Below are 14,527 nucleotides of genomic sequence, written 5' to 3' on the forward strand. Positions count from 1 at the left end.
TCTCATTCATTTTAATGGAATCTTGGTGACACGAGCGACAGTGACCATTGGCGACCGGTTGGAGTGTGTCCAGTCGCATGAAAAAGTTGAGAAAAGTTGAACTTTATGTAAATGATGAGCGACTTTTGGGAGCAACTACAAATGAGAACAAAGCAGTGAAGTCATTCGTCACTCGTCAGTAGTGGACAGTTTGTGACAACCAGATTTATGCCTTCTAATGACCTCATTGAAAAGACAAGTGACACACAACGACAAAGTCATTTATAATGTGTACATAACTGTAACAACTATGCCACCAGACTTTAAAGGTGCCATAGAATGTAGTATTTTCTTAGGCATAGTTGAATAATACATGGCAATGATGTATCGTAAGCCTCAAACACTACTGTTCCCTCCTTCTTATGTAAACCAGATGCATGCAAAAGACCACTGAAAAACAGGCCAGACAGGATATACTGTACAACCCAACATTAAATTACACATTAAAGTAATTACAATGTTGTTACAATGCTAAAAACAAAGTTGTAACTGCTGAGTTAGCAACGCTAATTAACGTTTAGGCTGAAGTTCTACTATTGACGTTACAGCTACGTTTTGCAGGTCCATGCTGAAAAACACAACTTATCACTCAGAAACATCCAACTCCAATCTCCGAACAATTGGTCTGATACAGGCTCAAACATGTTTACTTGATGTGAGCTACTGACATGAGCCTCATGAGCCTTGCTGTGAAACAGCCAATCAGAGCAGAGCTTAAAAGGGACATTTCACAAGACTTTTTTTAAGATGTCAAATAAATCTTTGGTTTCTCCAAAGTATGTATGTGAAGTTTTAGCTCAAAATACCACACAGATAATTTATTATAGCATGTTAAAATTGCCACTTTGTAGATGTGAGGAAAAATGTGCCGTTTCGGGTGTGTTCTTTTAAATGCAAATGAGCTGTTCTCTGCAGCACTAAACGGCAGTGTCGTGGTTGGATAGTGCAGATTAAGTTTGATCTTTTTTACATTTTATAGGTTGATAGAAGCACTGGGGACCCAATTATAGCAATTAAACATGATATGTCCCCTTTAACATTACTATTCATGACCCTTCCAAATAAGGTAATACAGACGATTTCATTTTAGGGAAAAATCTTAGGGTTGCAATAGACATGTAAAACCATTACTAGATAATTTTGCACTTAATAAAGTCACATACCTTCTTTGTAGATATCAGAGAACAACTTACTAACATATCGTATTAATGCACACTTTGGCATCTTTGATAAAGATTCAGTTTGAAACTATCGTAGGTACTTCAATAAATTTTCTCTCCCATAACCACTGCATGAAACTCATTGCATCCTTACAAATGACACACCATTTCATACGACTAGTCAACTTATTGCAATAAAAATATTTTCTGTACTCGTACACCTTTGCCCCTTATGCTGTACTGCTTGAGCGTAGCAATGCTGTATAGTTGTTAATTGTTTTATGTTCTTGGATTAATTGCTTTTGCTTGTATTTTCACTCCAATGTCGCATTGGATAAAAGCATCTGCTAAATAAATAAACCCTCATTATCGTCAAATTACCTTTAACTTTAAGTGCGCTTACCAAATACAAAAATGGACCCTTCTATCACTTGCTCATTGGTCAACATGTTACGTCCTGTGCCTGGAGTGATCTATTATCCCTTATGTCAGGGTCATTTACTGCCATTTGGGCTGAGTCAAGCATCATAAATCACTACACGCTGGTAAACATGCAATAGGATGCTTATCATAACTAATAATCATCACCTACAACCGGCAACATTTCTGGGTCAGGCCGCTATTTGTTTGGCGTGATGTTTCATGTTCGATGCAATCCGGGCGCTTTGCTACTCTGACTTTTAACTGGCCGCTATATTACCTTTTTGCATTTCTATTGGCAGGTGGTTTTCTGTCTCACTGCCCATTAGCTAAGTGTGTTTTTTTATGTTGTCAGACCCCTATAATGACAGCAGCAGCTGCTGGGGAAAACAGAGAATTAAGCAGAGAAGGAAAACGGTGAGTCACAAAGCCCTGCACTCTCTTATTCTCACTCTCTCTTTCTTTCTCTCTATCTCTTTGTATGTGGTTAACAGAGAACGAGAGAATTTTTGTGCTTGCCTCAATGTTTAGACTGATGAGCCACTAGTAAGGCATCTGTGAGGCAGGAGGAGAGATAAACACAGAGGTACAGACGAAAACAGTGACGTCTCCAGAGGAAACAATCTTGAAAAATTCCAACAGGAAGTAATGAGCTGCTTGTTTATTTTTTCTGTAAGACAGACCCACAAAGCCTTACAATGACTTAATGTTATGTTTCATGATAAACCCCATGAGTTGATAGTGATTTGACAAGTATTGCAGTTGCTTTCTACAAAGCCTTATGTTAAAAAAAATGATTAAAATGTATTGCTTAAACACATTACAAAGAAACACATTACAAAGACTTTGAACTATGTAGTACTGAATGGTGAAGTTAAACAGTTTCCATTTCAGGATTCTTTCTATGACGCACTGGAGCCACGGAGCGTCGTAAGCATCCATTTAGGTTGTAGCAGTACTTTCTAATAGTAATTACTCTCTAAATTAGGAGAGATGTCAGCTTTCCTACAAAGTGGGCGTGGTTTCAGTGCAGACAGTGGGCACGCCCCCAGCGTTTGATAGCAGGAACTTTTTTATTTACTTGCTGTATTTTTTCTTTTAAATTTGGCTGGGTGGTTAATAGTAGCACATTACTCTATGGTGTTACAACCTGAGAAAACACATTTAATATCGGACTTTACACAGACTTTTCAAATTATGTATAAAAATATATAACCTATACATACTGCAAACTGTATCTATATATGTGCGATGCAAAATCACACATATCAATTAAAGATAGACAGTTTGAAAGTGCTATAACTACAAGGGTGATTCAAAACTGGGACTTGTCTCTAATACTCAGAACCAAAAGTCCCGATTTGACATTTCAACGACCCTTGTGGAAATGTTACCCAACTTTAAATCAGAGACACTGTTGAAACATTTTAATGCTCTCGTAATCACACACAAGTGCGACAGGTAAACACTTACAACAAGTGTGTATTTAAATTTAAATAAGCTTGTTACTGCCCCTATACATTAATTGCTACTACACTGAAAATACCACAGAGTCTTACTTTCAATAGTCTGGTCTTGCTACAATTGTAAAATTACATATACACCCACTTTAGTGTTATTTCCTTCAAGTGCAGAGACAACACCATGATATTTTAGTGATTAGAGAAAAAGAGGAAATGGTAATGCTTGGGTCTCTTTTTAAACAACATTGGGGAAAATAATTCCCCTGCCTCAGAAAATGTCCAGTGCAACTGAGGTGGTGATAAAATAACTCAAAACAATCCATTTTGGATTTGAATCTACTGGAGACTCACATACTTCTAAATCACAGAATGTCTCCTTCGGCTTCTTGGTGGTAGTATTTTCTCACACTGGATATGTGGGGAAAGGATTTACTAATGTCCTTGAGAACGAATTTCAAATGAAATACATGGCGCAGTGTCCCTGTTCCAGCACTTGACTGGATTAGGATTGATGGCCTTCACCGGGTTCACTGGCATTAATGACCAGTAGGTCAGACAGCTGCCTCAGGTCACTTCAGCATACTAGGTTAACTGGAACAGCATGTTAACTAAAAAGTAGGACAATGAGAGACACAAACTCCCTGCAAGAGACACAAACTCCCTGCAAAACTTAACAAAAATGGGACATGAACACAAACAGACAAATCTTTACAATCAACAAGAACCCTTTAGTAAAGAGGTAAGTTTGACATTCTAATGGGGCTACACTGGGGCTGGGTTATTTTTTTGACCCATAATGGGTAAATATTGGACAGAACCCATGCTGGGTTAAAAATGACCCAATGTTGGGTTGTTGTTACACAACCATGGGGTATAATAACCCAGCTGTTGGGTTAAAACAACCCAGCATTGGGTCAATTTTAACCCAGCCATTTTATGTATGTGAATAAATATATATTATAGCATAATTGATATACAGTGAATCTTAGTCTTATAGATTTCTGCCAATTTTCGAGCATCCGGTAACCTGAACCAGAATATAAAAAGCATAATATATAAAAATACACACTCAAAAGCTGGAAGCCAACCCGCAAATGATTACGGATACTGTACTTCCCTCAAGCCATTTAATACATGCAGATATGGCAAAAACCAAATGATTCAGCAAAATCACAAATACTAAGCATGGATCAACTACGGTTAATATAACTCATGTGTGATCAAAGTAAATATAAACAAAGATTTAAACAAGAATCATATACAATTATCCCAACACTCTAAAAATGGCTGGATTATTTTTGGCCCATAATGGGTAAATATTGGACAGAACAAGTGCTGGGTTAAAATTGACCAAATGCTGGGTTATTTTAACACAACTGCTGAATTATTAAACCCCATGGTTGCATAACAACAACCCAACATTAGGTAATTTTAAACCAGCATTTAGTAATTTTAACCCAGCATGTCCAATATTCACCCATTATGGGTCAAAAACATCCCAGCCATTTTTAGAGTGAAGCAACTGAGCAACACACACTAAAAAATGCTGGATTATTGTTAACCCAATGTTGGGTCAAAAAATGGCAACCCAATTGTTGGGTTATAAATTAATCATAATTAATATTGATGGATTTTTTTGGCCTAAAATGCTAGGTTTGCTATGTTTCAATTTGGACATTTTCTTGGTTAATTTTAACCCATGATTGGGTCAAAAAAGGACAAACCCAACAGTTCGGTTAAAAAAACACTGCAAGCTGATGAAATGCAGACTACCTCACACATACTCTAGGACACAAGGGATATCAAATACTTTAGTGCAGAGGAGGGTAAGGGACGATGTTACTGTTATTGCAAACAAAGCAATGCAGACCTATGTAACTTATCCACCGCGTCACTGACTTATCAGAACAGAACACACAGCGGTGAAGGGTCCTTTCAGGGGAGGTTATGCAAGTACATGTTTAGGGGAACGGCTTTGTTTACTGAGTCAATGTGAGAGAATGAACCACAGCGAATCTAATTGGTCCCGAAAGGGAATCTGATTATTCGTAAGGCCTTTCACACACAAAGTGTTACATGGGTAGCTAAAATGATAGAATAATAACAATGTCTGTATCCAATCTAAGAATTTGGATTTTTTTTTAAATCTTTGCATACTGTGCTCTCATTTCAACAACTGTTTGGTTCTCTGCGTGTCTACAATATGCAGAGCAGAGGAAATGACTGAACAGATATGTGAAACAAATATCACAGGAAGTTTCAGATCACATATCTCGGACTGCATATTATACAAGTTATTTGTCAAAATGGCTCTCTGTTGGGTCAAAAAGTGGCAACCCCAATTGTTGGGTTATAAATTAATCATAATTAATATTGATGGATTTTTTCGGCCTAAAATGATAGGTTTGCTATGTTTCAATCCTGTGCCATATTTAAAACTTAGCAATGCATGACATTGCTACTAGCAATACATATGAGCCTTTTCTCCAAAAAAAACTATTTAAGTTCAAAACAATTAGGAAATATTTTCACATTGACAGCATAATCTATTGGTAGATCTAAGGTCCTCAAAAATCTGTATAGCCATTACCACATTTGAAGCCACCTACAGTACACTAATTTCTAAATCAACACAACATAGTTGGCTGTTTTTAACAGGTGGGGGAAATATTTGTGTCATTTTGGAATAGATGATCATGTCTAGCACCATCACAACAAACAAACAACATGCGCCAACATTCCAACATTAACATTGCTAAATGTAGCATACAGTATACTTAAAATCCCTCACAAAACAGCATAGACAAAGTAAAAACCTGCAATACACCAACAACGCTTAAGGCAATTCTATCAAATGTATACACAATAGCCCAATAAACACAGTCAGACTCAGCCCCATTCACAGCCGCAGGTGCGATTACAATCCCCTTCGCCTCTGTTTTGGGTGAGTTCTGTCCGTACCGCCCGTCATTCTTGGTGACCATCTGTTGAGGATTGCCTCTATTGTCCAAAACGGTGGCGTTCACCGTGGCGCTAAAATAATCATCCTTGTTGACCGTATTTTTGTCGGCACCGATGGACAGCGTATACCTGGGCGAGAGGAAGGCGAGAAGGAAGAGGAGACAGCTGCTGCATGACGCCGGTGCGCCCAGTCTCTTCAGCATCTTCGGCAATGTCTTTCCTATTAAACCCTGCGCTTCTTTTAACGATCTGTCTCGACACGACCCCTCATGTAAACATACCGTCTTCTCCTGAAGCCTCAATGTTCACGAGGAGAGCCATGCGTCGCGCCCGTGCATTGCTGAAGAAGCCTAAAAGAACAGATAATCAGAAGCGTAACTTAGACCCCCACACCCTTTTCAATGCTGTCAAATAACATTTGGGGGGTGCATTGGGAGATAACCGCCGCAAATGTGTGTGTATGCCAAAATTAAATTTTGACTTGTGGCAGAGTGCACGCATTCATGCATGCAATTGCAGGCTTTTGAGCACGCAACACGATTTTGTTTAATGCAATGCGATATAGTCTACAGGTCTACCAACAAGTACAATGGCTTTTCAATGCTGTGAAATGGCAATACATATCGCGTCTGCTGTCAGGACCGCTTTGTTCGCGCAAAAAAAACCATTTACAAATGTAAGCATGCAACAACAGTACATGGAACGATTGCTTAAGATATCGTACCTACTCTGTCGCTTCCCAATGTATTGTTTAAGATCAATCTTGCTCTTTGTTTTGATGTTTCACCGCGATGTGGTTGCCATAAGCAAACCGATGTGTTGCTGTCTGGTCGCTTTCCGAGCTTCAACACTGAACCGTTAGCTTGTGCGCATGCGCGAAACAGCGCGTCTCTCGCACAGTGTCGGTTTCTCAATCGGAAGACTGCAGCCTCCGGAGTTCACATTTGCAGGCTGCATACGTCATAAAGATTGTCTTATTTCAGAATATTAAAAATGATAAAGTTTACTAATATTTTTAGTTAATATTAATTTATTGTAATATGCTCGTGACTTTCGAATGTACTGTTCAGTTAACTTAAATAAAGCAGGCTTGATGACGTATGCAGCCTGCATCTGCGACCTCTGCAGGCCGCAGCCTTCCGAATAAAAAACGGCCAGTGAGATCAGATCAGTGGGAGGGAAGAGGGCCACATCACCATCATATCGAAATGCGTCTCGACTCTCTCTCGCCATCTCTGGGTCGTGATTTGACACAGTTTTCTTAAACCATAAATGCCCCATAAAACATGCATCTGGCTGCATCTGTACACACATATGTTTATAAAGTTGTGCGATTGGCTCTGTAATGAGATCACAAACTTCGCCTATAACGCTGGCGTATTAATTCAATTCAAGTTTATTTCTATGACGCATCACAATTTTCTTTTACTGCTAAGCAGCTTTACAGTGATGCATATTAAATATAGACTGTACCGCCATAAAACAATATAAAAATATCTGACACTGTCGGTAAAATCTAGGCTAAGTCTCATTTAAGTCTCACGATTAAATTCAGTCTATAATAAATTACTGTTATATTTTTACAGAGTGTTCTTTACATTATGTAGAATGATTTTATGTAGAAATACAGTAAATTTTCACAAAAGACTTACATTAGTTTTGTGAAATTATTATTTTTATTATTATTAATTAAATCAGACCATTATATTTATAACTCCACAAGCATGTGTATCAAATGTTTCATAATATGCATGTTAGCAATAATAACCGTACAAAGTAAATTCTTACTAACTACATGTGGAAAAAATTATGTAGGCTACAATAATTTTAAACATCGATCAGGCTTTTAAAATAAACGTTATAGTTGTAGTAACACATTTAACTATAATTGTATAATGAAAATAAGAAAACATTTTTTTTTAAGACACGTGCATCATTACTCAGTGTGCTTTGGCGCCATCACGTGGTTTCAATATGCATAAACACTACAATAAACATCTCATCAGTTGCGTGGCCACATGTTAAATCACATACAATAAAAGTAAATGGTAATTATCTCTCCTTCTATGTTTTTCATAATAAAATTACCACGAGATATGGTAACACATATATCCATTTTTATATGTAAGTATTACATTATGTGCATTTGTTTGCAGGTTTAATGTGCATCTCATTAAACTTCATATACATTTATAATCATTTTAGAGACAATGTAGGGTAAGTCAATATAGGTTTGCATTGCCAGACCTTTTGTTAACGGCATAAGTTAAGACCCTCATTGCAGGTCATTGAAGTTTTTTTGCCAAGAAGCACCCACTTAAAGGGATAGTTCACCCAAATATGAAAATTCTGTCATCAATTACTCACCCTCATTTTGTTACAACCTTGTATACATTTCTTGTTCTGATAAACACAAAGGAAGATATTTTGAGAAATTTAGAAAAAAGAAAAAGGAATGCTTCCCTGGGTCAAAAAATATAAATAATGTATAAAAAATCCAGGTGCTCTTCAAAAACGGGCCTATAATAACATTAAGAAAATAGGAAAATGAGGCACTCGTGATAAGGAGATTAAACGGGTTCCGTCGGTGGTTGTTGGTCAGGCATCGGCCCGGCATCACGTTGAAGGATGGCCAGTAGATCAGTGGTGTGTTGACCTCCACGGCAGCCGGAACTGGGTCTGTTTGTCTCAATGTCCTCGGGTTTGAGGACGAGACAGGGCTGGAGAAACAAAATCCTATTAGCGTAGGGGCCGTTCGCATGCAATGCAAGTGTCACACAGTGTTGTGTTTTAATATATGCTCGGTTCCAGACAGGCTAGCTATTGCGGCATTAGTATATTACCCAGACGAGTTATCTGAATGCTTTGTTCCGTACAGGCTCACTATTGCGAGATAAGTACATTTACTAAAAAAATTATGTGAATGCTTTGTTAAAGAAAAAAGTCTTAAGTTTAGATTTAAAGTGATCGACTGTGTCTGATTCTCGGATATCAGTTGGCAAATCATTCCAGAGCCTAGGGGCTAAGTAGGAAAAGCATCTACCACCTTTAGACACTTTGATATTCTAGGGATAGTTAAAAGACCAGAATTTTGCGACTGCAGTGTACACAATGGATTGTATTCTGATATTAATTCTCTAAGATAACTGGGGTTCTAGGCCATTTAAGGCTTTGTAGGTGATTAATAGTATTTTAAATTGTATGCGATATTTGACTGGTAGTCAGTGTAAAGATGCCAGAATTGGGCTTATGTTGTCATACTTCTTAGATCGAGCAGCGGCGTTTTGAACTAGCTGAAGCCTGTTTACCTGATTTGCATGACATCCCCCGAGTAACAAGTTACAAGTCTATTCTAGAGGATCTGCATCTGATGTAGACAGCATATGGTGTATTTTTGAAATATTTCTAGGATGGAAAAATGCTGTGTGGCGGACATTGGAGATATGACTATCGTAGGATATATTGCGGTCAAACATCACGCCTAAGTTCTTGAAGATGGCACCACCGTGCAGCTATGGGCAACTTGTAATCTGATATATTTTGTTTTGAGCGATTCGGTTCAATAAGTATCTCTGTCTTGTTAAAGTTTAGCATAAGGAAGTTATGTGCCATCCAGTCACTTATATCGCTAAAACAGTCTGTTAGTTTACAGAACTGGTGTGTTTGGCTAGGATGAGAGGAGAAGTGAAAACTTATGTTATCTTTCCTGATGATGTCTGCTAGAGGTAACATAATCATTCAATTATATGAGGCTTGCTGAGTCAAAGAATACCATTTATTTCTTGTTTGGCTGTTTTGGTTTTCAACTATTTTGAATTTTGTCATAAAATGCAGAGGTTTGAAAAAAAACACATTCTCGTATGGTTTATCAGCACCATTCTCTAAGAGGACCATCCAAGTTTTAGGCCAGTAATGAAAGTGAATGTTGCTTGGCAAAATGATTTCCATATTTTATTCAGTTGCTGTATTATCAGAAGTCTTTGGCTCATGCTGATCTATAATGGCACAACCACCATTTTAAATTATATATTTTTGAACTCCTCCTAGAGCATTTTTTCAATTTGTTTGACCAATTTGCCCTTGTTGAATCAGCTACTCACTTCCTCAAAGATGCAAAGAGAGGAACATAACGAAGAGCCTTGATCACTGATCTGAGCTCACAAGATCAGGGCAAAAACATCACACCAGGTAAAAGAATAAACCACTTTCTCTTTAAATCTGTTGTATGTTATTTTAGACAGGGACTTTGTATTATGTATGGTGAACTACAAACTATCACTACAAAACTGAACAGTATACAGGCTGCAAAACAAATTTAGAGCTAGTTCTAAAACAAAAATGTTTTTTAACTGTTATTGACTGCTATTATTTATTGTTTTCAGCACCATTGCAATGTTTGTCGTTTCTCGAGTGATCTTTCTTCATCTCCTCATTGGCCTCCTGCACATTTCTTCAGCTTCAGAGAAGACAGGCTCCAACAACACTGGCAGTATGTACTTTAGTTTTTGGCATTAATATTAGCTTTAATTTTAACAACTACATTCTGACTTGAGTGTAAAAAATATTGAGAATGAACTACAAATCTCTCTCTCTCTCTCTCTCTCTCTCTCTCTCTCCATCCATCCATCCATCCATCCATCCATCCATATATTTGTAGTTTATGCTCATTTGTAGTGTTTGCATATACACAAACACACACTTAGATCATTGGCTATTTTAGGATGCTCACAATACTTAAATGGGCCAGTGATGTATGTGTATATATATATAAAAAGTTTGTGAAAAAATATTAAATATTAGTAAATAGTATATGCATGTTGTATAATACAATAAAGTGTTCAGCCAATCATTTTGAAGTGTGTGAGACAGACTAGACACACAATTATATTTCATAAATGTAAGACCAACAAGCACTTAACACGCAGATGCAGAGATAAGACCTAAGAGAGTTTCTGTAATACACCCCATGCCTCTTGACCATAGCAACCCAGAGTATCAAAAAAGATTTCTAATCATATAATCTTCACACATGCATTGTATTTTGGTTACTCATACGATGTTCATATTACAGTTTTCCCGTCGCTTTGGTGCATTTCTCACATCACTATTTACATTTGTGCACATCATAGTAGCAGTTTCTCATTCCTTCGAACAAATTGCAAATGCTTTTGGACATGCATCAATTGCTTTCATACAATTCTCTGCATTTTCAGGTAATTCATTTTTTGCATTGGAAAACATTATAGAGTAAACTGTCATAATGAAAACATGACTAAGCCATTTGACTATCTTGTTCATAAACAAATGTCTCAGGACTTTACATTTTGATGACACTGACACTTTCATTGAGATGAATACTTGCTTTTGAGGACTGACCTATCAATTTTGAGCAAGTGACATGCTTTTGCAGGTTATCAACTAGGTTTTGCAGTTTGTACTGATTGTTTTGAGAGCTGCATTAACTGTTGTGCAAATGTAAATAGTGATGTGAGAAATGCACCAAAGCGACTGAGAAAAACTGTAGTATTACTTAACTCCAGCTTGTCTCTTAACATCTAATCCACTTTCATATGCAAAACTGCATGTTGGAAGTAAATCTAACTCGAGCCCAGTTTTATTAGATATCTCTCCCTGTCAGCAAATTATAGGAAAATTACTAAATCTGTAGTCAAATATCAACTCTGTTTTGAGTTAATACTCAAAACAACCACAAGGCAGATACAGAGATAAAGGAAAAAGCAGCAAGCAGGAGACGAAGTGATAAATATAATAAAGATTTATTGAACAATCTTAAATGCATTCTCAATCTTTGTCGATGGTAGGACTAACTTTGTCTGATTAGAAGCAAATTTAGCAGGTGTTATTATACCAAACACAGACAATGGAAATTTACGGTTTCACAACATTCTTGTGACATTAATTAAAAACCTTGAGATTGAGTCCATTGGAGACTTATATCAGCATTAAAAGACCCCTTAACTGTCACCCCCCTTTTGGGAGTGTGCGGTAAAAAGTTGAGGTGCATCTTCAAAAGAATATAACTCTGGCATTTTTTGGTGTAGAAAAAGGCGCTGCGTAATATCATTCACCTGCTGCAGCCATGTTAAAGCAGCAAAGTCATTGATTATTACACCAGAATGAGAGCACAGTTCCCAACCACATCCGCCTAAAAAATCGCAACCCTCAATCCTCCGTCAGTCCCAGCACACGATGCAACCACAGAAGAGTCAAGTTCCAAACAGGAAAAATATCAAAACTCGTTGGTTATTTTTAGCGCGATGCTAATGGTCTAATCAGATTCAATGAATTATGCTAAGCTATGCTAAAAGTACTAGCGCCAGACCCGGAGATCAGCCGAATGGATTTCAAAACGGCAAAAATCAAATGTTTAATTGGAGCTGGAAAATTAGCTTATTTTCAAAAAAGTGGAGTGTCCCTTTAAACTTCAATAACTTTTAGAAAAAGGTATATTTGTATTATTCCAACTGAGCAATAATCTGCTGTCTTCTTCTGTAAGTGACTTCTTTCACATAAGACCAACTTTCCAAAGTGTTCATAAATTACAGCTGTTTAAGTTTGTATAGTGCATTTTTATGAAAAATTAGGGTTTAAGATTTGTGGGAGACATGCGTCTTAAGGCGGTTTCACATGGTACACGGCTTCAGCTTTTGTCTTGTACTGGAACAGTGCCGGCGCCAGCCGAGCGCTGATGAGGGGGCGTCTTAAATACCAGAGGGGGCGATCACACAAAATGCATTTAATTCCCCAAGCTAGAAAATACATATAGCTTTGGTACGTCCCTTAAGCTTTAACGTGTTATAAACAAACATCTCTGGAATACAACCACAAAAACTACAGCTATAGTGAGCAACGTACATGATCTGAACACTTTTACTATATACAACAACAAAAAAGCATAGCATACCTAACGTTACTTAAAGGAACACGCCCACATTTTGGCAATTTAGCTTATTCACCGTATCCCCCAGAGTTAGATAAGTCCATACATACCTCTCTCATCTCCGTGCGTGCTGTAACTCTGTCTGACGCAGCCCCCGCTAGCTTAGCTTAGCACAAAGACTGGAAATGCATGGCTCCAGCTAGTATACTGCTCCCAATAAGTGACAAAATAACGCGATCATTTTCCTATTTATGTGTTGTGATTTGTATAGTCAAACCGTGTACAAATAACAAGGTGATATGAGACACAGCGATCTTATAACAGTATACATACTGAGAACTATATTCTCTGAAGACGAAGCACTGCCGCATGGGCGGAGTGATTTGCACAACTCTGACCGAACTCTCTGCTCCTCACCAGGGGCTTCTCGTGTGCTGCGAGCAGATCACTCCGCCCATGCGGCAGTGCTTCGTCTTCAGAGAATATAGTTCTCAGTATGTATACTGTTATAAGATCGCTGTGTCTCATATCACCTTGTTATTTGTACACGGTTTGACTATACAAATCACAACACATAAATAGGAAAATGATCGCGTTATTTTGTCACTTATTGGGAGCAGTATACTAGCTGGAGCCATGCATTTCCAGTCTTTGTGCTAAGCTAAGCTAGCGGGGGCTGCGTCAGACAGAGTTACAGCACGCACGGAGATGAGAGAGGTATGTATGGACTTATCTAACTCTGGGGGATACGGTGAATAAGCTAAATTCCCAAAATGTGGGCGTGTTCCTTTAACAGCACAACACTGCTCATTTGAAGTTCAGACCCAGAGGTAGTTTCTTTTTATTCCATTTCGAATGTCCATGGTGAAATTAGTTAATGCAATAATACTTTGTGTTTGCTTTCCGTAGTGCAAATAATTTTCACGTAATGGTGGGGGACAGTGTTTGCAAATGGTTTCTAGCGCAACAACGGTCCAAACGCAACATTTTATCTAAATTTTGGTTCAATTTGATCATTTAACGTAGTTATTTTAACTGCCACAAGTAATGACACCATAAGCTAGCGAAACACCAGCAGATAGAGAACCACAATAGCAAAATGACAACAACTCGTTTACACATTTAGCTATGCTTTAGGATAGGCTAATTCAAATACCTATTCGTTAATTATAAATTCGATGTCTGTTTTTTATCTATTATTATTAATACATGTATTTACTTCTGATAAACAGGTGTGTGAGAGAGAGATGCTTACCTTTAACGTTAAATGCAGAACAATAATAGGTTGGTTGTACTTTAACTTGCAAGGATGCTGAAGAACATAAACATCTGAACTTTTTAAAACTATGTACAGTCTGCTGAAGTTCATGCCAGAATTGACATGACAGCCGAACATTTGGTTCTGTGCATCTGAATGCTCCGGTAATAATCCACGCCACGGCATTAATTGATGTGTGATAATCCGGAGTCCGGTTTGCAGAATTTGCAGTGCTATTTTCCATATATCCATTGCTACAGGGCAGGACCGGGTCACTCTCCCACTCCTTTCTGTAACTTTTGATATACTTTCGCACTTCAACATC

The 14,527-nt window shown here is 37.8% G+C and overlaps 1 protein-coding gene across 3 annotated transcripts in view; it reads right to left on the reverse strand.

Moving 5' to 3' along the window:
- The window catches only part of rnf130 (ring finger protein 130), a 50,766-nt gene extending 43,839 nt beyond the window's left edge, over positions 1-6,927 (reverse strand). For 2 of the 3 annotated variants that reach the window (XM_073854332.1, XM_073854333.1), the window contains exons 1-2: positions 6,768-6,927; positions 5,973-6,393 (exon numbers count right to left, since the gene is read on the reverse strand). In XM_073854332.1, coding sequence (XP_073710433.1) covers positions 5,973-6,246 — 274 coding nt within the window. In that variant the 5' untranslated portion in view covers positions 6,247-6,393; positions 6,768-6,927. The remainder of the gene's footprint in view (positions 1-5,972; positions 6,394-6,767) is intronic. The other variant, XM_073854334.1, reaches the window with a different exon arrangement.
- Positions 6,928-14,527: the final 7,600 nt, after the last annotated feature.

Source organism: Misgurnus anguillicaudatus, chromosome 16 (assembly GCF_027580225.2).
Source record: "Misgurnus anguillicaudatus chromosome 16, ASM2758022v2, whole genome shotgun sequence".
In the NCBI taxonomy this organism is placed as follows: domain Eukaryota; kingdom Metazoa; phylum Chordata; class Actinopteri; order Cypriniformes; family Cobitidae; genus Misgurnus; species Misgurnus anguillicaudatus.